The sequence below is a fragment of the Cyrtonyx montezumae genome, unplaced genomic scaffold (assembly GCF_038088225.1).
Source record: "Cyrtonyx montezumae isolate F1298 unplaced genomic scaffold, pur_monq_1.0 scaffold_0, whole genome shotgun sequence".
NCBI lineage: Eukaryota > Metazoa > Chordata > Aves > Galliformes > Odontophoridae > Cyrtonyx > Cyrtonyx montezumae.
Genome location: NW_027071824.1, coordinates 40,372,894 through 40,399,275, shown reverse-complemented (window position 1 = coordinate 40,399,275; position 26,382 = coordinate 40,372,894). Strand labels below are relative to the sequence as shown.

The 26,382-nt window shown below is 43.6% G+C and overlaps 2 protein-coding genes across 11 annotated transcripts in view; both read right to left on the bottom strand.

The window, feature by feature from the left end:
* Positions 1 to 17,617, bottom strand: part of MAP7 (microtubule associated protein 7) — a 103,417-nt gene extending 85,800 nt beyond the window's left edge. For 2 of the 10 annotated variants that reach the window (XM_065733442.1, XM_065733458.1), the window contains exon 1: positions 9,720 to 10,038. In XM_065733442.1, coding sequence (XP_065589514.1) covers positions 9,720 to 9,852 — 133 coding nt within the window. In that variant the 5' untranslated portion in view covers positions 9,853 to 10,038. The other 8 variants (XM_065733450.1, XM_065733485.1, XM_065733467.1 and 5 more) reach the window with 7 other exon arrangements.
* Positions 17,618 to 19,936: 2,319 nt separating this feature from the next.
* MAP3K5 (mitogen-activated protein kinase kinase kinase 5) overlaps positions 19,937 to 26,382 on the bottom strand; it is a 91,256-nt gene continuing 84,810 nt past the window's right edge. The window contains exons 26-30 of the mRNA XM_065733275.1: positions 26,099 to 26,339; positions 23,278 to 23,390; positions 22,315 to 22,427; positions 21,444 to 21,520; positions 19,937 to 20,656 (exon numbers count right to left, since the gene is read on the bottom strand). Coding sequence (XP_065589347.1) covers positions 20,596 to 20,656; positions 21,444 to 21,520; positions 22,315 to 22,427; positions 23,278 to 23,390; positions 26,099 to 26,339 — 605 coding nt within the window. The 3' untranslated portion in view covers positions 19,937 to 20,595. The remainder of the gene's footprint in view (positions 20,657 to 21,443; positions 21,521 to 22,314; positions 22,428 to 23,277; positions 23,391 to 26,098; positions 26,340 to 26,382) is intronic.

The following is a 26,382-nucleotide window of genomic DNA, read 5'->3' as shown; positions in this document are numbered from 1 at the left end:
AGTCTGGAGAAGAGGAGGCTCAGAGGAGACCTTATCACTCCCTACAACTACCTGAAGGCAGGGTGTGGTGAACTGGGGATGGGCCTCTTCTACCATGTAACTAGCAATAGGATAAGAGGGAATGGCCTCAAATTGTGCCAAGAAAGATTCAGGTTGGATGTTAGGAAAAGCTTCTCCTAAAGAGAAAAAACTTCTCAAAAAAAAGAAAGCAGATTAAACATTAAAGTAGTGCTGTCTGCAGTTTGTGTGGTCTGCCAGCTTTGGTTAGGGTGCATTCTCACACAGCAGATCCCAATGAAACAGCAGATCCAATTCAGGAGTAAAAGCAGGCAAGAAGGTTCAGCAGTTTGTTTCCCACCATGCTGCCACTGCTGCACTCAGAAGTTAAACAAACGCTAATTCCACTGACATCATACCTGTGTGCCCTCAAAAACAGCTCGGACACGTTTGAACTCATTCACAGTGCATTCTCATTTTGGCATGCGATCCAAAATACAGTTTTGTAATATTCATTAGTGCATTAGTCAGCATGCAGGCAATGAGGAAATCGACTTTGCGAAAGGGAAAGAAAAAAGAAACAAACCACTAAAATTGGCAGCATAAAAGAATGATTTCGCATGTCAAGGGCGGGTAACCGGATAAACCTGCATTTCCAAAACTGCTTTCTGAAAAGCTTTCTGAAGCAGAACTGAGAAACGGAACAGCTTCATACATTAAGACAGGACAGTGTAAATCAAGTTTAGCCAGTCATTCCATAATACAACTTGCTTGTACAGGAGTTTAAAGCAAAGCTTTGGAACTCAACAAAGAAAAACTTAACATTCCAGCAAACTTAGCAGTATGTTTTAGGATATTATGAGATTTTTAATTGGTTGAAAATCAGACTTAAGCTCAAGACATGAGCTCCACGATCACACTCCCATCAGTTAAATCATACTTTAAAAAATAGCATTTCTGAATTGTGTTACTCTGCTTCCTCGCTCCTTCTCCTCATCTCCTCTCAGAACAAAGACAATACAAATTATCCTTTATACATTCTGTATCATCTACTACCCTCAGGTCCTTCAGAGAAATTCCTGTTCCTGAAAAGCACAGAAAGACCACTTAACGTGCGAGAGGAGTTGGCTATGTCACAGGGTTGCAAAAAGTCTCTAACACAAAACATCACTCACTAGAGTACCAGCTGTAATGGGAAATCCAATGGCCCCAGTCTTGCTTGACAACCCTCCCAACGCTAAAGAGAAGTCAGCAGCCAATTACAGGAGACATTTATGACCAACTGCACCTAGCAGAGCAGACTGCAGGAAGACAGCTCTTCCTACATCTGCCCTGGATGTAAGAGGAAGATCCAGAAGAAAACCAATTGTAAAAGTCAGCCTCCATGCGAGGGACTAGACCAATCAATAGGCGTGGTTGGAGATTCAGACTGGAGCAGTAAAAAACAAGAAAAATAAAGACTGATTGCCAGTCACCTGACCTGTAGAATATAAATTAACTCTGCAAGTGCATCAGTGAGTTCCTTCCTGGACTTCCAGTACCTTGAGTATTTCTCCTAAGTTGCTGAGGTTTCCAAGTAACTCAGCTCCTCAGCAAATCATCTCTTCAGTTCCTCTTTTAAGTTGATCTCAAATTTAGCCTCCAAAAGACATTCCTGGAAATGATTTACTGAGATTAAAGAAAAACTAAATCTATGACTTCTAATGGGAATCTCCCATTTTTCCAGAAGCTAGGCTGTGCAGACAGCAATACTAGAAAAGGAGAGCTTCAGCTAACATTCTTATTCTGAAGTGAAGGATGCACCAACTGCAGGACTTCTATAACCTGCAGTCTCTGCCACTTCCCACAGTGTGTTTCCCACCAATCTAAGACACCTGTGGTTGATTTGCTTAAAAATCAATTCCATACCTATTTTCTTCCTGTTGACATCTGCACAGATAATGCTCCACAGATTAGAAGACTATGATATGAACTCAAGGCTAAAGAAGCATGGCTAATCTCTGAGGAAAAAAAAAATGTTGCTTCTACAAAGCTAAACAGCGAACCTAGGAAGGCCAGAAGAAAGTCACAAGTACTTCAAGGCACAATTATTCAACTTCCTGCTTTTGGAGATACGGCTATGAGGCTGACATGCATTATTATACAATGAGGCTTCAACAGCTTTGAATAATTAGAAGTTAATCTATTTGCCCCTCTAGGTACATGGATATGAACCCTCCTTTCTAGAAAAACCTGCACTCAGGTGGAGCTGCAGCAACCTGCACACTGTTTATTCTATCAATTAGCTGTGAGTTAATCATTTAAAGCAGAAATAGAAGCTAACATTCAAGTGTTTCTCTTAAACTGCTTGTGAAAAATATTTTAAACAATCCACATACTATCCCTAGTAATTTCTATCTTGAGCTAGACTACGCAGTCACATCTACATATACAGATAAAGACTGGTCTGGCACAATGTGGAAATTTGAAGGCCATCACATTCAAACCTACCAAGCAGTGAGATGGGATGATTCTGCAGAACTTAGTGAACTTCATTCCACTCTTCTGAACAGTACCACCACAAACACTTAGCCTTAAGCAACAAAATGTGAAATTAGGGAGTATTCTAAAACTTGAGTTTTCATTTCTGATGTTTAATAAGCAAAGAAATGCAGATGAAACATTGCCCATAGCCTCCTCACCATCATTATACACATTGGACCCAAAGATATTAACATTCACACCATGCTTCCATGCAATGCAGGTGAAGTGCATATGAGTTTCAGATGGCATTTGACTGCAAAACCACTGCCTGGTGAAATGCACCTTCACAGTGCATGAAGGTAGTTCATTAAAATAGATCAGCTTGCATCAGTCATCATGGCACTTGTTCTCTTGATGCACTACTGTTGTAGCCTGAGGTTGGGTAGACTGAGCTAAACAATTTCCCAGCGTAGCTTTAAAATGCTGTTTGCTTCTGAAGAGACTTCTGATAATAAAGCAACCCTCTTTGGAGACGCTTTCACATACAACTCCTAGTTCTCAAATACCAGAAAAACAAGTTCTCCAGTTATTAAGTACAGACCAATCTTAAAGAAGCAGGAAAAAAAAGCACAAAAAGTACTCTGTGGTTAGCTGAGTAAGCAAAGAACGTACATGTGTGAGTTTGTTCAAGAAAAATGCTGTACTCCCACTGATTTTGCTGAGCCCAGCAATGAGGGGAGTTCTATCATCACTTGCTCATGAGCAACAGCACGAATATAGGAGAGTGCTCACAGAGCTCTCTACAGCTCAGTAAGGCAAGCAAGGTTTTTCTTTTAAAAATACAACCAGATTTCTATATACCTGGACACAAAGGCAAGTCTGAAGGAGAAAATGGTTGCAGCAGTTTCTAAGCAACCTTGTAGAACAGCAAGAGCACCAGGACTCTTGACAACACAGCAGCCACTAAAACACCAGGGGATCAAACTGCAATGTTTCTTTACAAAATGTGTGCTTAGCTATTATTCTACTTTCTCACTGCAAAACATTAACACAAGGATACTCAGGCAATTGTGATGTCATCTCATACCAATGAGACAGCAGTGTAATTGCCTCGTGAAAAAAAAGTACTTGCATAGTCACAAGAAAACAAAAAAAAGCTACAAGACCACAAAGAACTCCAAGATCCTTAGGCAGCTCTACCCTTTTCCAAGCTACTTGGAATTAAATTCCCAACTCTGGATTTTTAAAGCAACAGTGAATTAGGAAAAAACTTAACTGTATGCCATCAATCTTCTGCAAGTGCTTTCTCTCATTATATAAAACTTTCTTGAGAGTTGTCTAAATTCAACTGAAGTCAGATCTTCTGGCAACTTCAACAAGCAATCTCCTCTGCAAGTACAGTAACCAAATATTGTACCATGTTAGCTTACAGACAGCTCTGATGAGTGCTGTCTCACCATTCATATATTGGTTGAAATAAGCTCATTTATGTACAACAGCTACATTACACAATTGAATCTTTCCACTAATTAGGAATATCGCCAGTTTTCACTCTAAGTCAAGCTGGATTCTTGTTATCAAATATCTTATTAAACTTTAAAGACTACGAACACTGTATATTTTTGGACTTTTGCAGTCCACATACTCAGGAAGTCAGGAATGCTCCCTGAACACATGAAGAGATTACAGTCTGTTTCTCCTGCAGAAGCCACTGATAAAATATATTACAAATGCCCAGAATCAGCAGCAGAAACCTCTTCTTAGGTAGCTGAGCTAGAAGTAAGATGACTCTTACTCAGCATAGATAACCTCAGTAATCCCAGCACATCCTCTGATAAACAGACCATGCTGCAACACACACCAGGTCCTTAGACCTGGGACTTTTACTCTGAAAGCCAGAGAATGAACAAATCAGATTTGCTTTACTGTAGATGCATTCTCAACTGCCCCAGCCTTCCAGCACAGTCTCATCACTTTATTGTGAATAAATTACTTCACATTAGGATTTGTTTCCCCTTATTACAAAATAATTGTTTCCTGATACCTGCCTACAACTGGAGACAACGAAACCTTTTGAGGAGAAAGCCTTGCAGTAGCTTCCTGAAAAAAAATCATTCTCCTTCTGGAACCTTAACAGCTGCAAATCAGGCTATGAATCTAAGTCTTAAAAATATATCCATGAAAATGATAGATACTTCTGGACTGTCATCTGGCACTAGCTTGCAGAAAGGAGGAAATACACAGGAACATGAATAAAACTCACTGGAAGTCACAGGCTCACTGAGCACGTTGTCCTGGTTTCTCAGCCCTGCCCCTTCATACAACACATGCTGTAATGTGAGCTGGTACCTTTCCGTCCTTCCACCCACTCCTTCCCCAGACTTTGCCTCAGACACAGATGGGCAGGATAAGGCCACTAATTGCCATGAAAACCTCCAGTACCTGATTTCCATGAGCCAGCTCTCCCCAGCCTTTAACAGCGGCTGACTGCTGTGCCCCAAGTGAACTCAAGGCCGGCTTACTGAGTAATGTCAAGGGGCCGCACCTGGAGAGCCTCCATCCCAGGCAGCTTTGCTGGTTTAAAGCCTGGTGGAGGCCAGAGACTGAGCTGCCATTCTGCATCCAGTCTGAGGCACAGACTCCTCAGTGTGGGATAAGACTGCACTTCCACACCCCATGCAATACCTGTTCTGTAGGTTTACAGTTTCAGTTTCCAGGACTTACACTTCGATGCCTTTGAAGACACCAAATTCCCTTCTCTTTCAGGTCTTTTAAGTTTGTATACAAACGCACAGGAACAAATCAGTAGCTTTTAAGTTGTTAATCTGAGTTTAACAAGGAATTGATGTTTTCCCTAATACATGCAGAATGCAAAGACTAAGCTAAGAAGAACTCTCTCCCATCTCCCTGGATGAACAGAATTTACAGCTCAAACACCAGCATGAAAAAACATTATCATCTAGGCAGCAGCAGCAAAATCCACTGGTAATCACAGCCATCACTGCCACGCACCCAAGGACTGGAAAAAGGAATGAGAAAAGGCCTTCTCTTGTTTGTTTTCAAGATGACAAAGAATCAGTGTTACAATTCAGAGACTAAAGCATGTTTGTCTGACTGCATTAGCAGCAACAGTGACTTGGCAGACCAGAAGCACGTTCCCCTCATCAGTTTAAATCAGCAGGCAGGTGAAGAGTTCGACTGTTAAAATTAGTTGAGATCTCCTCTTCATCGATCTGTAATGAAGATTTCACAATAAGGTGGCTATTTCATCTTCATGATTAATAACTACAAAATCTAGAAATGCAAGCATCACTTTTCCATGCTCTTCATACGATAGTTTCATAAACAACACAGTCAATCTGAGAGGGTTTCATCTTCCCCTTCCCACCAAAAGAGGGAGGACAGGAGGCAGAACTTAACAAATCAATAAAACTGAGTAAGAGTTGCTGAGAATACCTTGCAGACCCACAAAATCAACATGGCAGAAAATGGAAAATGCTAAGGTGAACTGTTTATGTCTGAATAAAAAGAATATCTGAAGCCACAGTTCACACATGCAGTATGGATGGCTTTAATTTAATACTAATCTACCTGGATGCATCTTTGTGATTTACGTTACAAAACGAAACCAACACTTACTGTCTTCAGCCTGAGAAACCATATTAGCTTTACAGAACAAGCTTTAAGGGAATACTGACACTGATATAAAATAAAATATGCAGAATACATATTAAGCATGACTACATGTACTAAGTCTCAAAAAAGGAACAACAACAAAAAAACACACTGCCTTCCACAGGTATTTAGGAAGTTAAAGAAAAATAATGCTGATAGATGTGTATCAGTAAATGATACTGAGTGAAAAAATGTGCTCTAAATGCCAATACTGCATGTCTCTAACAACTGATAAAGCAAGTGCAAGTGAAGATGTCTAAACAGTCCCTTTGGAGACAGAAACATATTACCTTACTGTGGACCGATTTCTAGGTCTGCTTAACATAACAAAAGCAGACATGCCTGCAAGATTTGTTTTAGGCAGATGCTAATCCCAGTAGGAAACTGAACCTCAATTCAAGCTTTGACTTCAACCAACAAACAGTACCCAGGATTTATTGCTTGGAAGTCTGCTGGACAGCCACCACAGTCTGCGTGGGTAATGCACAGCTTGGTTACTTGTGCCAGTTCTCACCACTCTGGGCTTACAAATAAGCATGATATTTTCCTCTGTCAAAATTCAATAATAAAAACAACTCCTTAAAGAATCAGGCTGAGACATGACATTCATCTACCCTAAAGTGCTATTTTATAGCTCTCCAGTTGTTTATGCGTCTGAGCTCTCTAATTAATGTTCTAAGGATCTTATTGAAACTCATTTGGTTCAACTTGTATTCTGACAGAAGGATAAAGGAAATCAGTAAAATTAAACAACAGCCAAATAAATAAATAAATAGATAAAATTCAAATATATTACAACAAACAGGAAAAAAATTATAAAACAAGGAACAACCACATTTGAATGTCTATGAGACAAGACTTTGTGACATAAGCACTCTCCGTGAAAAATTTTAGGACCTCCAAGGAACAGATTTACCAGAAGAAGGGAGCACTTGTGCCCTCCCACATCCACTTGTGCTAATATTGCAGCCCTAACCCAGTCTGATCCAACAGAGTATTATGAATATTGACGTAGTAGATACAGACACCTATGAAACTCACATTCAGGCTTACATTTCTAGCTACCAGTTAGCTAACTGATACATAGATGCAAGCAGCACCTGTAATCAGAATCCAGAAACCAATTAATGCCTCCTTCCCCCTCCTAATACATGTGCTTAGTTGTCTGGAGGGGATGGGAGCAAAGAGGAGGAGAGGAGACTAAAATATCAAGCAAAAAACAGCAAATACTGTTCACAGCAAAGAAAGAAATGATCCAGAGCACATGGCTACAAAGATCGCCACAGGCTTTTTCTATCTCCAAACTAAATAAATAATGTCTGACAAACACTTTCATTTCATTATTTGTTTACTCTGGAAGAACAAGCTCTACATCCATTTAATTCAGATCACAGTACAGCCAGCCCAGGACAAGACATGGCTGATACTGAAATCCATTTATAGAAAGTCTTGTAATTATTAACCAGTTTATGATCCCCATAAATATATTTCCCATATTACAGAACCAACTTTCATATAAACTGTAAGCCAGCCTTAGTATTCCAAGATGGCCTGAACCACCCACAAACCCTTAAAACTTGGGATGTTATTCAAATATCTTTAATGGCGGAAGGAGCTGCTTTATTACTTTGGAGTATCAGAGCATTAAGGGCCTCTTGGGTTTTGAACTGCATGCAGTAAAAGAAGAGCCCAGCGTGACTACAGGAGCTGCAGGTGAAGACAGCCCATCTCCACGAACACACCAGTGATTGAGCATGTGCTTAGAAAAAAAAATAACAAGACTCAGCAGCTGCCAAAGCGTGCTGGGCACACAGCAACCAAGGCAGGCTGAGAACTAAGAGGAAGCAAACAGTGCAGAGCAGCAACCGAACAATGGACTGTGAAGCTTGATGGCAGCGTCAGGATCCATCAGGTCCCACGTTCTGTCTCCCAGCAGTCCCCTTCAGTACCAGGCAGTGCACCACCTGCAGCCTATGTGTGTGGGGACACCAAGTCTAACTCCAGCATCTGCATGTACAGAAGGGCAAAGAACTACTGCAGACGCTGTTCTGGAGGCAGTAAGAGCCATTCCATTAATAATGACAAGATTATACTTCTAGAAGATTTTCTACCACCTCCTGTACTTTAATAGTACTCAAGCTACATGGCCAAATTTTTTCTTCGTAATACCCGTCATACACACATTGGGTGCACAGGAAACAAACTATTTGTCTACTTATGTTTCACAGCAATAAAAGGCAAAAAAGATCAGAAATTGAATCTGAATCTCACTTCTAACAAAAGAGGTAAAGGATGAGCATATCTGACAGCTGCAAGCAGAAAACTGTGGGCAAATCAACAACAACTTTTACCCTGGGAAACTATCAATGCCACTGAACAAAACCAAGAAAAATATCAATTCTTAGCACTGTGGGCTGCTGACTGTAGAAGTCACCCAGGGGGTGATAAAGGAAATTCTTAAGACATTAAAAAGCTCATCATCATACTAGAGCTTGCATCTCCATTTCACATGAGCAATTTCAAACATACAGAAAAATAACTATGCTCCCAAGACCCCAGCACAGGAGGCACATTAACAAGGACCAGCAATACAACATTACTATGATGCTCAAATATGTCCAATTCTTCACTATTATGAGGAAAAAGCACAAAGTGCAAAAAGAAGTAAATTCAGAACTCAGGAAGTTTGTCAGAGCTACAAAGCCACCTTTTCCCTTCAAGGAAAAAAATAGCTTCTTAGGTGTAATAAATATACATACTATAAATTTGCTATTTAAATGCTTGCTTGCTGGGCTCTTCTGTTACATGGTAGAATGACAGTGTCTGAAATTTTAAACACTGTCCTGAGGCTACAAAACTGGCAGATGTTTTGTAAACAAATATCTAGTGCAATTTTTTCCTGCCCTGAATAAAATAAAAATGAGAGAGCATGTAAATAGAACCATATGATCAGACTAAAAAAAAAGAATTATAAAGATTCAGGCCTAAAGAGTCCAGGTACAACTGTAAAGCACAGTATCCCTTCCAGACAGACAGAATTCATGGGATCCAGGTGGAAGACATTAATGACATGACACAAGAGAGGCAGCAGCCACACAGGCTTAGTGGATCTCTGATCATAGAATCACAGAATGGTTTGGGTTGGAAGGGACCTTTAAGATCACCTGGTTCCAACGCCCTGCTGTAGGCAGGGGCACCTCCCACCAGGGTTGCTCACAGCCCCATCCAGCCTGGCTTTGGATGCCTGTAGGGTGGGAGCACCGATTCAAATCAACGACCATCAGCATCCCCCCCACTGCTACCACGCACCTGTGTTGTGCACCACAAATCATTTTTCTTCCACAGTTACCATTTGTGAGAGTGCCTTATCCTTAGTCAGGCTTATCCGAGTCAGCCTAACTAAACACGTACACGCAAATTCACTGACCTGCTGAAGCGGGACCCTCGTCTCTACCTGAAAACGGGGTTAGAAACCACAAAGTAGATTCCCTCTCCCATCCCGAGCAGACGTTGCGTAACATCCCGGGCGCTTTAAACGCGGCGCCGAGCCGCACCTGCCCGCGGCGGAGCCCCGCAGCGCGCACCTCTGCCTCTCTTGGAATTCCCGTTCTTCTGCTGCTCGTCCTCCTCGGTGATGGTGAACAAACCCAAGGGGTTGGGCCTGGCACTTGTCTTCTTCAGCCTCTCTTGTCGGAGGCCAGTAGTCGCACCAGGCATGCTGCCGTTGCCTCTTTTCTTATTTCAGAAAGATTAAAAAAAAAAAAAGAAGTGAAAACAGGGTGAGCGGCGGCAGCCTCCGCTCAGCAGCTAGCGGCGGCACCGCCTGCTCATCCGAGCGCCGGGAGCAGATCCCCTGTGGATAAGCGGGACGCAAACAGCTGACCGACGCAGCATCCACTCGGCGCGGAGAAGCTCTTCGGGAAAAGCCGCACTTAAAGGCGCACCGGTTCGGATGCCGCTCCGGCCGGACGCAGCCCTCAGCTCCGGGCTCGCCCTCCTCTCCCAGCTCCGGCGCGCTGAAATATTCAGCGTGAGAGGAGAGAACCCGATCCGCCGCCGCGGGCTGTTGCCCTAACAACGCGGCCGCCTCCTGCCCAGGGCGGCCCCGTCCTGTGCGTGCCACGGGGCGGGGGTCCGCCGGGAACCCGCGCCTGCTGTGCCCGCCCGCGCCCGGGCAGTCGCGGCTCGTCTTCATCAAAGCGACGACGATGAGTCGTCTTCCGTATATGTCTACGTTGCCCTCCCTCCCCTTAGTTTAATCACCTTCCTAAGCACCGCGCACCTCCTGAGTGAGGAATGCACACGCCCGCAGTTGCAGGTGCGTGGGAACTCCGAAATCAGGCACATGGGGCAACTAAACGACTTGCGCTGTTAATATTCGGCACTGATTTTCGACTTTCGCTTTGCAAAACAACCTCAGAGCAACCAGGTGAACAAAGCCTCCCGAGGCTCCCTACAGCCGCTGCATTCTGGAGCTCTCCGGCCACGTCCAACAGAGCCCTCGCACACAGGCTTAGCAACCTGCACACCTCTCCTCGTCATTGCACAACATCCCACGTACTTTGTGCCCTCATCTTAGAGTCACAAAATTATTAAGGAAGGAAAAGAGCTCTAAGGTCAGATAGTCCAACCATTAACCCGTCACCACCGTGCCCACTAATTGTGTGCTGTACCTCAGGGCCACATCCACACGGTTTTTGAATACCAGCAACTCCACCACCTCCCTGGGCAGCCTGTGTCAATGCCTCACTACTCTTTCTGAGAAGAAAGTTTTCTGAAATCCAACCTGACCTCCCCCCTCTCCCCTGGTGCAACTTGAGGCCATTACATCTTGTCCTACTGCTGTTACCTGGGAGAAGAGACTGACCCCCACCTCAACACAACTTCTTTTAAGGTTCCCCCACTTCAAACTCTCACCATTCCAAAAGCCACTGAAGAGAAAAAGGTAAGCTAGAGCATCTCTTCAATGTTACAATCAGAGTATTTTCCCTCGTGTTAGAGTTTATAAGGAAAAATATTGTGTAGCCTAATGCACCATACACTGGGTGACAAGCCTTCAGGTGGCTCACACTTGAGAAATTAAGGTGTGTAGACATGCACAGCCACCTCAGCCATATGGATAGCATCCTGAAGGAGAATAAAAAAAAATACCAAGGTTGGAAAAGACCTATAACATCATCCAGTCCAACCACCCTCCTATCAACAATAGGTCTCACTAAACCTCATCCCTCAACACAACATGTAAATGTTCCTTGAATATTGCCAGGGTCAGTGACTCCACCATCTCCCAGGGCAGCCCATTGCAGCGCCTGACCACTCTTCTGGGAAAGTAGTACTTCTAAAACGCAGTCTGAATCTCCCCTGGCGCAACTTGAAGCCATCCTGCCGTCCTAACACTAGTTACAAGAGAGAAGAGGCCAACCCTGAGCTCACTACGACCTCTCTTCAGGTAGTTATAGAGAGAATAAGGTCTCCCCAAGCCTCCTCTTCTCCAGACTGAGCAATCCCAGCTCCCTCAGCCATTTCTAAAGAGCCCTGTGCTCCAGACAGAAAGGCTGGAGCTGACAATGGTGGCCTGGGGCACTGACCACCTCTCCTCTCTCTGGCAGGGACAGCAAGCACTGAACAAGGCAGTTGCACTGTGTGGGGCACTGGCCCAGAGTCCGGCCTGCAGCCCACTTCAGCACCCTTTGCCCCCTGGCCACCTCCTGCCACCCAACCCCCTGCCAGGGATGAGGGTGTGTACAGAAGTCGAGTGTGACAGCATCTGTCAGTATCTGCCAAATGCTGTGTACTGTGGGGTGTGAACAAGAGGAGTGAGGAAAATCCTCCTTAATACAGGCTGTTCTTAGCTCAGCAATTCACCCTCCAGGGTTTATACAGACTGTCATGCAAGAGAAGCAGCTCCATTTCCCATTCCCATCCACAGACACGCCTACCACAATTAATACACAGCAGTGCAGGCGCATCCACCAGTAGTGGTCTGCAGTTGGTACCAGAAATACTTTCCATATGTGCCTTTGTTTCCAACAACAGAGAAGTAGCAGAAAGCACCACCTCCCTGACAGCTTTGCTAAGCATCACTGCCCTCCTTCTCCCTGCTTTCAGTCACCATAACAGGGCTCCTGCCCTTTCAAACGTTCCGCTCTGGGGCTATTTTTAAAACAGTCTACTGCCCCTAAGGCAGTACGGTCATGGCTCTGCCCTTACTTCTGGGCTTGGGCTCTTGGGAGATGGAATCAGACAACTGGGAGTCTTGAGGGCACCAGGTATATTTTTCCATCTTAAACTGCTTTCAAACTTGTTATCAGTGAAACCACTACACTGCAGCACATGCACCTGCTGGATTTGATAGGTGGAATAACCTGCACAAGGAATTACCCAATGTGCAGCAGTCTCAAACAGCAGTTTGAACAAAGACTATAATTATACTGTGATCTGGGATGTGAATATTTATAACAATGTGCTAAGTGACGCTCGTGCTTTAACATCAGACATTTGGTTTGATATCTCACTCTAGTAAACGTGAAGTCAGTCAACACAACAACTGCTGTGGTCTACTGCAAGCAATCTGATCGTTTTCAGTGGGGGAGCTCAAAATTTTATGTCTTTCATTCATAATATTGCCCACAAACACACAAATACTATATGAAACTCGTTGCTAGGACTGTAACAAGCTGCATGTGATGAGTTCACGCTCTACAGCCACCACCTCAAGAAGCAGCACCTTGCCAACCCAGACCATTGGGCTCCTCTTGGTGAGGTGAGCCCCCCTGCTCTGTCCTGCTGGGGCAGACAACAGGCTGAGTCCAACACCAACCAGCAAACAAACAGAAAGTGAAATCCCACCAAGGACAGGGCCACGTGCATCATTCATAGGCAGCAGGAGGCTGAGATAACTAACACTGTACATTTTCAAGAAAAATAGCAAGAGAAAAAACAACCAAACAAAAAAACCCATCAAATACAAGCTAGAGGCCACCCTGTGTCATGTCAGACTGCATGTCAGACCATACTACAGAAAATGAAGCCAATCAAATGCAAAATCATGTCCCACTACAAAAGGGGGAAAGGACTGATTTATAGACAAGTTGCTGATGAAAAGCCCTGCATACAGAAGCACTCATAAGATGTTGCTGAATCACAACATGCAGATTTTTCCTCCACTCACTGTACATTCACTCAACAAGCTACATTTCACAGAAGTTTCACCTTTCTCCTGCAGCATTCTCAGAATAAGAGCAGATAGTTTAAGAAAAATACTTCAGCTTCACAGCACACAAACAAGCAGAAGTCTTTACTTTCTGTTTTTACGTTTTGATGCTGTCCCCTAGCTTCCCCTAAAACAAAACTCTCCCCCTTCTCCCTCCCCCCCAAAAAAAGGAAAGAAAAAAAAAACAACTCGTGAAAGAGCTCACTGATTCTTTTATTTTTCCCTCCTTTAAAGTACTTTTTAAGAGCTTTTAGCTATTACCACTATAAGACATACTCAGCCAACTACTGAAGCAATAACAAGAAGTTTGGATGGTGAAAACCATAAGCTGAACAGAAGCTGCATGTGCCTCAGTGCTTTTAGAGCAATTACCACAATCCCTCTGTTATCCCGCTCCAGCGTTATGCAAAATGGCTAGCAGATGACATTTTCTTCTAGGGGACAAAATAAGGCACAACTTTAAGATAGTTCTGGGTCACAGTATTTGCCAAGCAAAATAAAAACTGCTCCACTTCTGCTCTTGGGTTCTGGTTCAAGGCCCCTTAACAAAAATAAAGCTTCTCAATTTAAATGAACTTAATATCAACAATTAGATTAAGTCAACATGCTATTTTAGTATCTTCTCCTTTTTAGATAGCAGATATTTCATTAAGCTGTTTGTGGTGTGCCTAGTATGAGGATCAGGACAAGACAGGTCCCTATCCTATATGCTAGCATGAAGAAAGGACATGGCACTTCGCATCAATATTGCTGCTTTCCCAGCATGGAACAATAAGGTTTCATTGGGAACTGGGTGCCATTCAGGTCTTTCCCAGAACAACCAGGGAAATCCAGGTGTGGTTGACAGTCTGCAAAAACAGTGTCAAACCCTGCACAAAAACAGTGTGAGAACAGAATACAGCATGCAACCATATCTTACGTGGACATTTTTGACATTAACAGTCATCTGTGTCAAAAACTTCATGAACTCATTACAAAACACATGACACAGGCTGTGCCAGATATCAGAACATAACACATAATAACTACATTTCAAATTCATTCCATGCCTACGTTCCTCCAGGAGATTCATCTCCATGCATATACTTTCTACTTAATTCAGTAGATTTTAAATCAGGCCAAAACCCAAGCAAATAGAGCCTTTTTTTCTTCTGTTTTTTTTTTTTTTTTTTTTTTTTTTTTTTTGGCATGAGAGAACAGCTATTTACTCAGCATCAAAGAACTGGAAACCTTATTTTCAATGCCACACGAATCTAGGACAGAGCAAAACAGCCTTAAAAAGACAGATCCTTTTTCCCCTACTGTAACAGCTTACTACATGTTGCAAATCATAGAAATTGCCCTTCTGTCATAAAAATTACTTATTTCCATTAAGACAACCACTCCTCGAACACATATTTTTTCTGCCACTATGTTGTTTTCTCCTCCTTCTACCTTTGACTGTCAAAATAATCCCATCTTCAAAGGTTTTCAAGTTTCTCTTCAAAGATTTCTTATGTAAATATGCAAGATAGTAAAGAATGTATAGATTATTTTACAGGAATACATCCATAAATATATATATTTGTTATTTAGTCTACATTGATTTTTTCCTTATAAGAAAAGAGGCCCCCTTGCATTAATAGCAGCACAGAATATAAAATGCCACAGAATAAGAAGGGAAACCTTCACATCTTTTTGAGTAATGAGAATGCTGTCAAGTGTATAGACACCCTCGAACAGCTTTAAATGAGCAATGAGTTGACTCTGTTACAAAAGCCATGGCCATAATAATACAGCAGTACCATGAACAACAACTTCATTCACACTGCACTGAGTGCTTTAACTCCAGAACGAGCAGACTGGAACTCACTCAAAGCAATGTGTGAGCACAGAGGCAGGGATCCTACCAGCGGATTCATGAGCTCAAACACATGCACCAGTAAAGCCATCAAATGCAAGACAAACATTGCTGTGCCACGTTACACTTTTAATTGAATGGGTTTGCATAGCATGACTAGTTATAGAACTTGCACGATGCGTACTGTGATGAATAACAACGTGATCTGAAAAGCGTTGGCTAAGAATGATCCAACCTATGTGTAGCAGCAGGATATGGGATCAGGCCTGTTGCAGAACACCAGGCTGCTTCAATCCCTGCTCAATTAAATATGGAAACGCACTGAAGGATGGGGATGGATTGGATGAGGAAGTAGGAGACAGGAACTCAGCGGAAAGCAAAAGTCATCAGCGCTAATTACCCTAGGCAGTATCTCCACTGCTTCTGTCCTTTAAAGCAGCACAGCTTTAAAATACCTCACCTGCATGCACATCAAAAGATGAAAGTGCTTGTAAAGCACCCTGGGAACTAAAAGACCTTACATACGTACTAAACTTTGGCAGAAATGCGAAATAGTTCAAAGTAAAGGCAGCATGCCAAGACCAAATTAAAGTTTTCTCCATCACTGTATTACTGACAGTACTTGATGGATGAAATCCTGTGAAGAATTTGATGCTGTGTATAATTACCAGCACTCTCCTGGCTCCTTCCCAGGACGCGTGTTAGAAAGTGAACCCAAAAAGCCTGGAGTTTTGGGCTACTCTCTCTGAGGAAAAGGTGTTAGAGTATCAGACATTGAAGTGAGAGATATTTGGAGGCATCAGTGCTTTCTGTTTTCCCCACAAGTTTGTTATACCTGTCAATATGGAGCGTAAGTCATTCCAGCACTCTCATCTCCAAGAGCTACCAAAGTCAAGAGGAGTCAGTGGCTCTAACTCTGTGTCTCAGTAAGGCAGCCCACCCTCTGATGTTTTCATAGCAGGTTCACTTTCCTTGAACTCTGACAGCTCCCCTAGAACTCACATTTTCAAGAATCTTCTCTAAATCCACTGAGGTTTCAAGCGTATCTTATTTTAATGAAAGCAAAGATTGACTTTATGAAAGCAAATACAATGCGACTCCAGAATCAATGCTTGGCAGCACGTGCAGAACGAAATCGAAACCAGTTTTACAGAAGCACCACCTTCACCTTCAGCACGTGTAATAGGCACTGCACGCAGAGCTTGTTCTGCAGCGCACCGCATTTGGACAGCATTAGCTGCATGGAGGGCATGTCCCTCCTGCAGGGAAGCTGCGTGTGCAGAGCCACCACGACACCAGCAGCACCATACGGGTGGGGCCCCACGTCACGCAGGGCGCTCCGCTGCCAGCCGGGGCCGGCACGGCGGCGCTCGGGGAGCGGGACAGGCAGCGCGGGCCGTGCCGCGGGCGCCGCCTGGCGGCCGTTTCGGGAACGACTCGGCCGCCCCTCAGCGGAGGTGAACTCGCGGTTCTCGGGGCCCGACCGCGACCCGCGCGGCGCCCCGTGAAGCCCGGAGCGCCCGGTGAGCGGCAGCGCACCTGCAAAACGCGCGTTTGTCGTCTCCAGTTTTGACGAGTGGAGGAGCCCTCTCGTGCTAGCGAACGCACGAGTCGGCAAGGGGACGGAATAGAGCTGGAAGACCGTCTGTCGAGCTGTGGCTTCAAGGGAAGCACCCTGGCATCCCGTTGCTCCCGTCGGCAGCGAAGCGTGCCCGCAGCGGGGCCGCGGTCGTGCGGAGGGCTTTACCGAGCGCAGGCGCTGCGTGCCGAACCTCCTCGGCGGCAGCCGGCACGTGGACCGGCCCGCCCGCAGCCGTTGCTCGCTGCAGGGCGCCCACGTTATATAAAATATGCATTAAAATCATCACATTGCGGAAATGCGGATAGTTAACCGGCAGCCGCGCGGCTGCTTTGGATGAACGCCCCGCAGCCGCAAACCCAGCGCGATGCTGGGGAAGCCAGGGACCCGCGCCGTGCGGGCGAGGGGAAGGAGAGGGGGACCGAGAGCGGAGGCAGCACCTGCAGCGGCCACGTAGCGCTCCGCCCGCTTCTGCACACCCGCACCTCCTCGCTGTCACGACAAAATAAAAGGGATTCCCGAACGCTCCCGCAGCGGGGGACCCGCCAGGTCAGCCCCGAAGGCCGGCGGGGACGCGCCGCCGCCGTCCCGCGTTTACCCGAGCCCCGCAGCCGGAGCACTGCGGCACGGCGGGGTCGGGGCTGCCGGCGTGCGGGGGAAGCGGGCAGAGGCTCGCAGCCCGGCCGCGCACCTGTTGCCAGGGGAACGGGCCGCCGCTCCCCGCGGCCGCGCAGGGCCGAGCCGCACGCAGCACCTCACCTGCGGGGCGACGGCGCCCGCCGCTCCTGCCCGCGGTCTCCGCCATGTCTGCTCTTCGCTGCGAGCGGCGGCTCCGCCCCGCGGCTCCGCGGCCCCGGGCAGGTGAGGCCGCCGCGTCCCACCCCCGGCGGCTGCCGCAGGTGAGGGCGGCTGCGAGGTGGTTACGAGGCGGGAGCTGCAGGATCCCTCTGAGATGCGGCGTCTGTGTCTCCTTGCGCGTTTGTTTATGCGCTGTCTGGTTGTTCGTTGCGTCGCAGGAACGCGAGAGGGTCCAGACCCAGCGCTGCCGCGCTCAGGGTTTTCTTCTGGCCTCTCTTACAGGAGTGGAAGGAGTCTTAGCCATCCCGAGCCCTGCGCTTGAGCGGCCCTAGCCAAGGACCGAGGCGCTGCTAAGCTCGAAGGGAGCAGTGCGTCCTGTAATCGAAAGGCAGGCAGCTGCAGGATGCTCCGCTGAAACATACCACGTCCTCAAAGCGCGATCTCACGTCTTACTTGAGGACAGCAAGTACCTGCCCGCGCCCCGCAGAGCCAGGCTGAGGGATTCCCCCTTAAGAATCTTAAAGAGGGCTTTATGAAGTAAGAGGACAGACTCTTCAGCAGGGTCTGCTGTGATAGGACAAGGGGAAACGGGTTGAAAAAGACCTCAAAGATCACCCAGTTTCAACCCCCCTGCCGTGGGCAGGGCTGCCAACCACTAGAGCAGGCTGCCCAGAGCCACATCCAGCCTTGCCTTGAATGCCTCCAGGGATGAGGCACCCACAACCTCTGTGGGCAACCTGTTCCAGTGCATCACCACCCCCTCAGTGAAAAACCTCCTCCTAACATCTAATCTGAATCTCCCCTGTCTTAGTTTAAAACTATTCCTCCCTTGTCCTATCACTATCAACCCATGTAAACGGTCATCCCCCCCTCCTGTTTATGCACTCCCTTCAAGTATTCAAAGGCCACAACGAGGTCTCCCAGGAGTCTTCTCCAAGCTAAACAAGCCCAGTTCTCCCTTTTAAACTAAAAGAGGGGAGACTTAGACTGGATATAAGGAAAAACTTTTTTATAAGGGTATTGAAGCACTGAACAGATTGCCCAGAGAGATGGTGGATGGCCCATCCCTGGAGACATTCAAGCTCAGGTTGGACAGGGCTCTGAGCAAGCTGTAGGTGTCCCTGTTCTTTGCAGAGGAGTTGAACTAGATGGCCTTTAAGAATCCCTTCCACCTCAAAGGATTCTGTGCTCCCCAGCTGATGCACTCTGCCACAAAGCGTGCGTGTGTTCCACCTATTACAAAGAACTCCAAGTAAGTGTCCAGAACAATTTCCATGCAATGGCCTCAAGCACCTGGTGGAGACACAACAAACTCTTTTCTGATTGTGCACAGCTCTAGCCCATAGATAGACAAGCTGGGCTGCTAAGGGGAGCGCAGCCCACAGGCACTCAGGTTAGATGGCTGTTCAGCCCTGCATCAGATATGACACAGCCCTATGGAATGGGTTACTGAGCAGCTCTGCTGGTCTGGTGAGGCCGGCAACAATCCACAGGAATTAATTCCCAGCTGGTGCCAAGCTAGGTCTCGTGGAGACGTTAAAATGGCCATGGAAATGATCACACACTCTTCTCTTACACATAGCTGGCATTCTTGAGCATCCTGAGTCATAGGCCAATGGAGAACGGGCTGTTTGCTTTCAAAATATGAACACAGCAAGCAATGCACTTGCATTCTCTCCTATTCATCCTGCATGGGCTGACACTGGATCCTATTTTGCACTGCCAAATCAAATTAAGGGAGTTTGTTTTCCTCCAGTCGCTTTTCCACACGTAGGATTTTTTTTATTGGTTGAATTTTACAAGTCAGTCTTTCCCACCACTCTTTCCTGAGTTTGTAATTTTCCTCAGGAAATACATAATTACATATAATCTGAAAAATGCTCGTGTGTAAGCTGTTCACCAACTACCAAGGCTTCTGCCGAAGCACATTCTCTTCACAATGGAATGGAAAGTTTGTTTAACAACTGCCCCAGAAAAACCTCAGTGCAGGAATGCCAGGATGACAATCAGCGTGGATGGGCAGAGAACATCCACGATGCCTTTTCATAACATGTGAGAAAAGGGATACAGGCAAAGGTAGAAGTAAGGCAAACAACTGTTTTGGGAGCAGAGGGTGGGTGTTCTTTCATCTCATCAGGTAGAGGAGCCTGAGCAGAACTGAGTTCTAGTGGGAATTGTCAGTGTTCCTGTTCACTCTGATTCCAGTACAAAGAAAACGGTCAAGGCTACGGATTATCAAAATCAAATCACTGTAACTTGAACACATCAGAAAGGTTCCCTTGATACTGTGTGATTTTTTTTCTTTTTTATTCCAATATTTTCCCCATTTTACACTCTTATTACTTTAGAAATCCAAAATATAGGAAAAAGCAACTCTTAGGTTATTTTTATTTTCAACTGGGTGTGTCAGATAGCTTTAGAACAAGCTAACAGTACTATGGTTGAGGTGTATGCAACTGGTACAGTTCAGTAGTACATAAACAACTAAAACAAATGCACCATAGAACTTAAATTACCGAAACCAAACAATATTAAACGATATAGAGCAGTAGGTAAAAACAATTACTTTTAGGTCCTGCTCACTAAAAGAAAAACATCTAATTTTGATTGAACTTATGAATTTCTACTACGTTTTACTGATACAACACTACAAAGGAAAATAAACTTGATTGAGAAGGTGTCACATTTTGGTTTTGTTCCAGTGATGCACAGTCACATGAAACCTTACATCAGTTTTCCAAGAAATGAACATCCGGTTATTTAAAGTACAATATTTCATGAGTTATTTTCTTTTCCCCCTTAATATTTGGAAAACTTGCAAGTAAAAATGGTCGAAGTAAAATAACGTTGCATGTCATTTACATATTCCTCAGGGATTACAGGAGTAAGAGCAGTCAGGAAGCTGCAGTGTTCTGAACATCGGTAAACAAATACTGGATTAAAGTGCAACAGTCCTTCTGACAGCACACCTGCTCTGTGCTGGAAAGAAACCTCTTCCTCTCCGCTGAGAAGCAAGGAAAGATTTCAGTGTCAGGCATGTTTTTGTCGAAAGTCAGTAATGGCCTTCCAGAGTGTGCATAGCATTCCTCCCCTGTAAAGGAAAAAAACCATCAGAGATGCTCAGGTACAAGAATACCCTCTGCCCTGAAAGTATTCTGATTTGGGCGCATTTTGATTTTCTCATTCTAGTTCTGACCAATAAAGTCCTATGACTGAGTAGGAAGGCTGATCAAAGGTGAAATCCAGCATGCATTCAAACAGAGAGCAGAGTCCTTTTTCGATTACAGTACAGGGCAAACTTTTGACTTTCCAGTTGCCTGCTTTCTGGAATTCAGACTTCTGGACCTGCATAACCCACAGTGGACTGCCAACATCACGAAGGAACCACCTGCCAAACTTTCAGTACTACTTTTTTTTTTTTTAATTATTTAAAAACTGGGAACACTCACTGCTTGGTAACTTCTGTTGTTTCTGCATAAGCTGGTCCTGCTGTGGCAGACACACCTGGCACGACTTGGTGAAATCTAGTGTTAGCTGTAGGCCACATGCATATCTGCAGCTCTATGATAGTGGTGAACTGCAGCAAGCTTTACAATCTCAACCTTTTAAGGCTATAATGGGATTCTCAGTGCGTCCAAGTGCAAGGCAAAAGCTTTACTTAAATTCTTTTTGCTTGCTTATAAAGTACAAGCTCATTTCTAACATGTAAGCACTACTAGCTACTTATCAGGAACACACAGAGATACAAGAAATACTGAAAAGTGTTACTTTTAAATTAATGCAGCACAATCCAAGAACAGAGGTTTAGTATCAGCTATTTTCTCTTGTAACAAAACATGCTGCAGCTCCGTGCACTTCACTTAACCAATGAACCTTACCTCAGTCTCAAACACTTCAGATCATCTCGTGTAACATAGCAGAGAACATCCATTAAGGTATAGTCTTCAGCCAAGAACTACAAAAGGAAGTTAAAAATCAGTATTTTGCTAGAAATCCAATCCAGCCTTACACTGTCTGCCCTTAGAAACAGAGGTTTGGAAGAAATCTAGAACTGGTCCAATGTGTGGTACATCTAAGACATTAATCCATTTTGTATCTTTGTGAAACACATTAAAACACAATTCTTTTTGTAATGACATAGCATCTGTTATTCTGAACAAACAATGCTTTTGCAGCTTCTCAAAACTTGTCAATTGGCGTTTCCATTGTTACCACTGATATCTCAGAATCTAGACTTCAGTGAATGTAAACTGAAGCATAATGAATGACACATTTCCCTCATAAGGGAACTGAAGTAGCTGTTAAGATTTGCATTTTCAAAAGTGGCATCTGAATTTGATGTACCTGAATTTCCATTAAGACTTTGAACTATATGAAAGTTTTCCTAAGTCAGCCAAAATTGTGATGCTTAGCACCTCTAAAATGATCTATCCTTTGCTCCAGAATCTTGATGAGATCTCACTTAACACAGTTAGCTATGGGTGACTGTGTTCCCTGTATCCAGGGTGTAATCAGCAGGAACTGCCACCATCTGGGAGGACACTGAAAAACTGGGAGCCAAAGCAATACTACCTCTTTACAAGGCTGATTTATTCCTACTTCTCATCAGTTATAAGATTTCTTTTTTTTCACTCTGAAAAGATTCATTTTCATTATTTAACACATTTTGAGACTATTTCCTTTCTTCTGCTCAGCCACAAAACAGCACTGCATCTGTGTCACCAAGTGATCAGAAAGCATCATTCTCACCTTGTTTATTGTGGCCTCATCAGCTCCTTGAACACTCAGCCAGTTTATGAGATCAGGGTCTTCAGTCCCTGCACCAGTGGAATGACGATGACAGACAGACAATCCAGGAATATCTAGAACAAGTATTTTTTTTAGAAGGTTGTGTGTTGCCAAAGCAACACCTCCTATCTTTTTTTTTTATACTGCTGAAGCACTGTCTTCAATGAGTTTTCCCTCCAAGCTTAGGATAGCAGTACCCCCACAAATAAAGGCCAGTTCCTGAAGCCCACAGTGAGTTGCAGTCTACGGACAGTTCACATCAACTACTGTGCTTGGTAACGGTCAGTTGCTTTACTCAGCATGAGCTTGGACCTGGGCCTGAATCTGAAGGCTGTTAAAGTAGCATGGACATCTGATTGTTTCCAACCCAAGCAATTCTGCGATTCTATGATACAGACACTTTTCTCTTCATAAAATGACTCAAATGGAAAATCAGTATCATTTTAAGTGTGTCTCATACTGAGGTTCTTTCACAAATTAAAATTAAATATTCAGTATTGTGTACACTGGTGTGTAGGCAATGCTTTACATTTAGGATCAGCTGCTTTCGGAATGTGACATTTATTTCAGTGTTGTGTGCTTCAAATATCAAACTGCATTAGCACTTCTGCCTTCTTTGAGGTAGATACAGATCAAACTCAGCTCCAGTCAGTGAGCTGTAAGTTGTACATCCGTCTCACCATTTAGAGCCTCTTGAGTATCCAGTGTAACAATTACCATTAAAAATACTTAAGTCATGCTATTACTTCTATTGTGATTAACAAATTCTCATTAATTTGTTTCTTCAACATGCATTCCAAAGCACATCAAGTTAGAAGCAGCATAATTTAACATGTTTGCTGAGGCTAGCTTGTTTAAAAAAATTATCTAACACTGTTTTCATCTGTATCCAGCATGAAATTTTTCTTTGAAACTGCTTCTCACCAATTGGCTGTGACCTAAGCTGGAGGTTTTTGATCTCCTGATCTTTTTCTTCAATAGCTTGATGTAAAAGAACTTGAAATTCTCTCTCCTTTTGAACCAACTCTTCCAATAACCTGAGAAGCAAGATTAAGAAAACACATTTTCTTAAGTGGTTCCAAACGTTCAGGGAAACACATCTTACAAAACTCAAGCTGAAAACCTTGCAGACAGAGATATGGACAGATTTCTTTTGCTTTCTTAGGAATATCCTATCACTATAAACTTCTTACAACTTACATGAAGACAGAAGCATCTACCGGTCTGGTTCCTAAAGCTACAGCTCTTCAACAACAGAACAAAACAGATACTCTGCCTTCATAGACACATATACACGCTGAGCAGGTAGTAAGACACAATTTCAGTGCAATGTATACAGGCAGCATTCTGTTGTAAACAAAACCATGTGTTTCTTCTTAATTATCAGCATTTCATAAACTGAGGGCTTAACTTTGTCACTTTATCCTATTCTGTGTATGGCAAAATTCCAATTCACATCTCCTCAGCAGACATTTTCAAAAGGATGGAGCAGTGATGAAGAAGTGGTGACAATTTAATGTTTTGTTTCTTAAATGGGGAAGAGACACTGTAATCCACACAGGCCCTCTCCCTTTCTCAGGTAGCAGAGGGTTTATTCCTACCCTCCCATCACATATGAACATCAGAAAAGGCAAAATACCTTTAGTCCTCTCCTAAGCAATTACTTTTGAGAATGACAAGCAGAAACAAACTGGAACCTATGTTTGAATCCCTCATAACACAAAGCCAGAGGGAATCCTTTACAAGTCAAGATACAACAAAGTGTGTATGTGAAACTCACTGATGTAACTTCTTGTTTTATATATATATTTTTCATTTATTTATTTTTGTAAAAAGGAGGAGCTGTGAACCAAGCATACTTAGAAATGTGGCTAAAGAATTTCAGATTGAGAACATATACTCATGTTATATCTCATAAACCTATCCATCACTTTCCAGTCTTAGGAAGTTCCGCCTTGACAGAATCAGAGCATCTTCACCCCTTCCTTAAAGTCTTCGTCAGCCTGAGAACTATGCAGTATCTATTCAATTTTAGTGCAGCTTTTGTTTTGTTTTTATGTTAGTTAAGCACTGCAACTTGTCTTCTGCCAAGAGATAAAGGCATTCTGGAATTCAGGGGGAGAACATGCCATGGAAACACTCTGGTTTTGCCCAGAAATGAACTGCTTCTGATATGACTGCTTTGTAAAAACATTTATTGCTACTTTTAGGGATATGTAGAGCATGTTGGCCTACCAGCAGCACAACTGCATTTGAATGCTTCCACACTAGAGCTGAAAAGTACACCCCCCTAAGCAATCAGCAATGCTTTGTCTCTCTACACACACCCACACCTTGGTTAGTCTTGATGCAGATTAATATTCTGCAGTAAGGTGTGCAGCCTGAAGCTTTAATGGAAGCTTTCAGTTAATGCATTTCTCCTCTACCCATTCTGGTTGAAAAGGGGCCTTTGTGCCAATAAACCATTTTCTCTCGGTAGCTACTTGCTGCATATGCCAATAAAGCTTGAATTAATTCTTCAATTAAACAACTGTCCATATTATTTACCTCACAATTTGAACGCATGACAGGATGTGATTATTTGACCAAAAGGCTTTCCATTCAAGAAGTTTACAAAAGTAAGGGGCTAGAAAGCAATACTGCATCCAGTAGGACAATATCCCTGAGCATAAACTTGAGAAGTCAAGTGAGACAATCTACATCATATTTTCATAGTTGCTTTTAAGTATATCAATAAGGTACATCAAAATCCCTCAGTGTTCATCACAAACATAAAAAGTGAATTGTAAAATGAGAACTCAAAAGTCCTTACACTATCAAAACCAGTACAGTATAATGAATTACTGTAATAATGGCAAAGTTCCTGGAAACACTCACAAGTGCAGTTTAACATTTTAATTTACTTTGGGTCAATCGCTACATAGAATGTTCTGGCAGCATAACAACTGTATTGAAGATATATTCTCTTTCTGTGAAGGTGACATTAAAAATTTATTGAGGTCAGTGCAAAATCCAGTGTCATATAAAAGCTAGAACAGACTATCTGGCACGTGTTAAGGAAAAGAAAACAAGATTATATGTGGATAAATTGTTTGGACAAAATAACAGGAGTCAGAGATCTGTGTTTTTAGTAAAGAAAATAATATCTTAGTAAAAGTAGAATACATATGCATTCTGTAAAAACAAAACTAAAATACAAATTTATTGATCACTTCTTATTTAAAAAATACACCCATGTTTTCAATCTCTGATCCATAGCATTTTTAAAATAAAATAAAACGTAATGTAGGCTTGTAAAAAACAGATCCCGCTGCAGTGAATTCTGCACACAAAACAACTCTGGAAGTTTCTTTTGTCAGCTCATGTGTGGCTGTCGACTTGCTTTTGTTTGTTCCCCAGGAATAACTACAGAAAAGAACAGCATGTTCTGCCTTAATGGAAATAAAACATAACACCATTCATCAGCTATATACAGCATACGAAGGAGAGAAAAAGCAGAAACTTGGCAGCAAGATAAACATTTTCAGATCTTCCTTGAAAGGGCACCTGAAACCAAGACCAACCTTAATTTGCATTGTTCTCGTTCTGATCAGTCACAACGATACAATGACAACCATTTAAAGAATAAGTTGCATGACTATAGAATTTTGATACTGCCAGTACTATTCTAACATGCATATTTTAAAATACAGGCCAACAGTACAGAGTCACAAGAAGGCTAGCGTCTCCTGATGCCCAGACTTACCTATTAGTCTCTAATTTCAGCCTGCCCAGCTGGACACTCAGAGTTCTCTGAGCAGCCTGTGAGTCATGGGATACTGTAGAGCTGAGTGTGCTCACACCTGAGGTAGCTACTGCATCTTCCATGACAATGCAAGGCTGTTGGATACTTTGATTCTGAGGCTGCTCATCATGATCTTCAACTTCTATGTCATCTTGATCTGCTGCATCACTTTCAGATGCAAGACTAAAATGTGGTCTCAATTCTGTCAGAAACATTAAAGTATAAGGAAAAAAAAAAGAAAACAA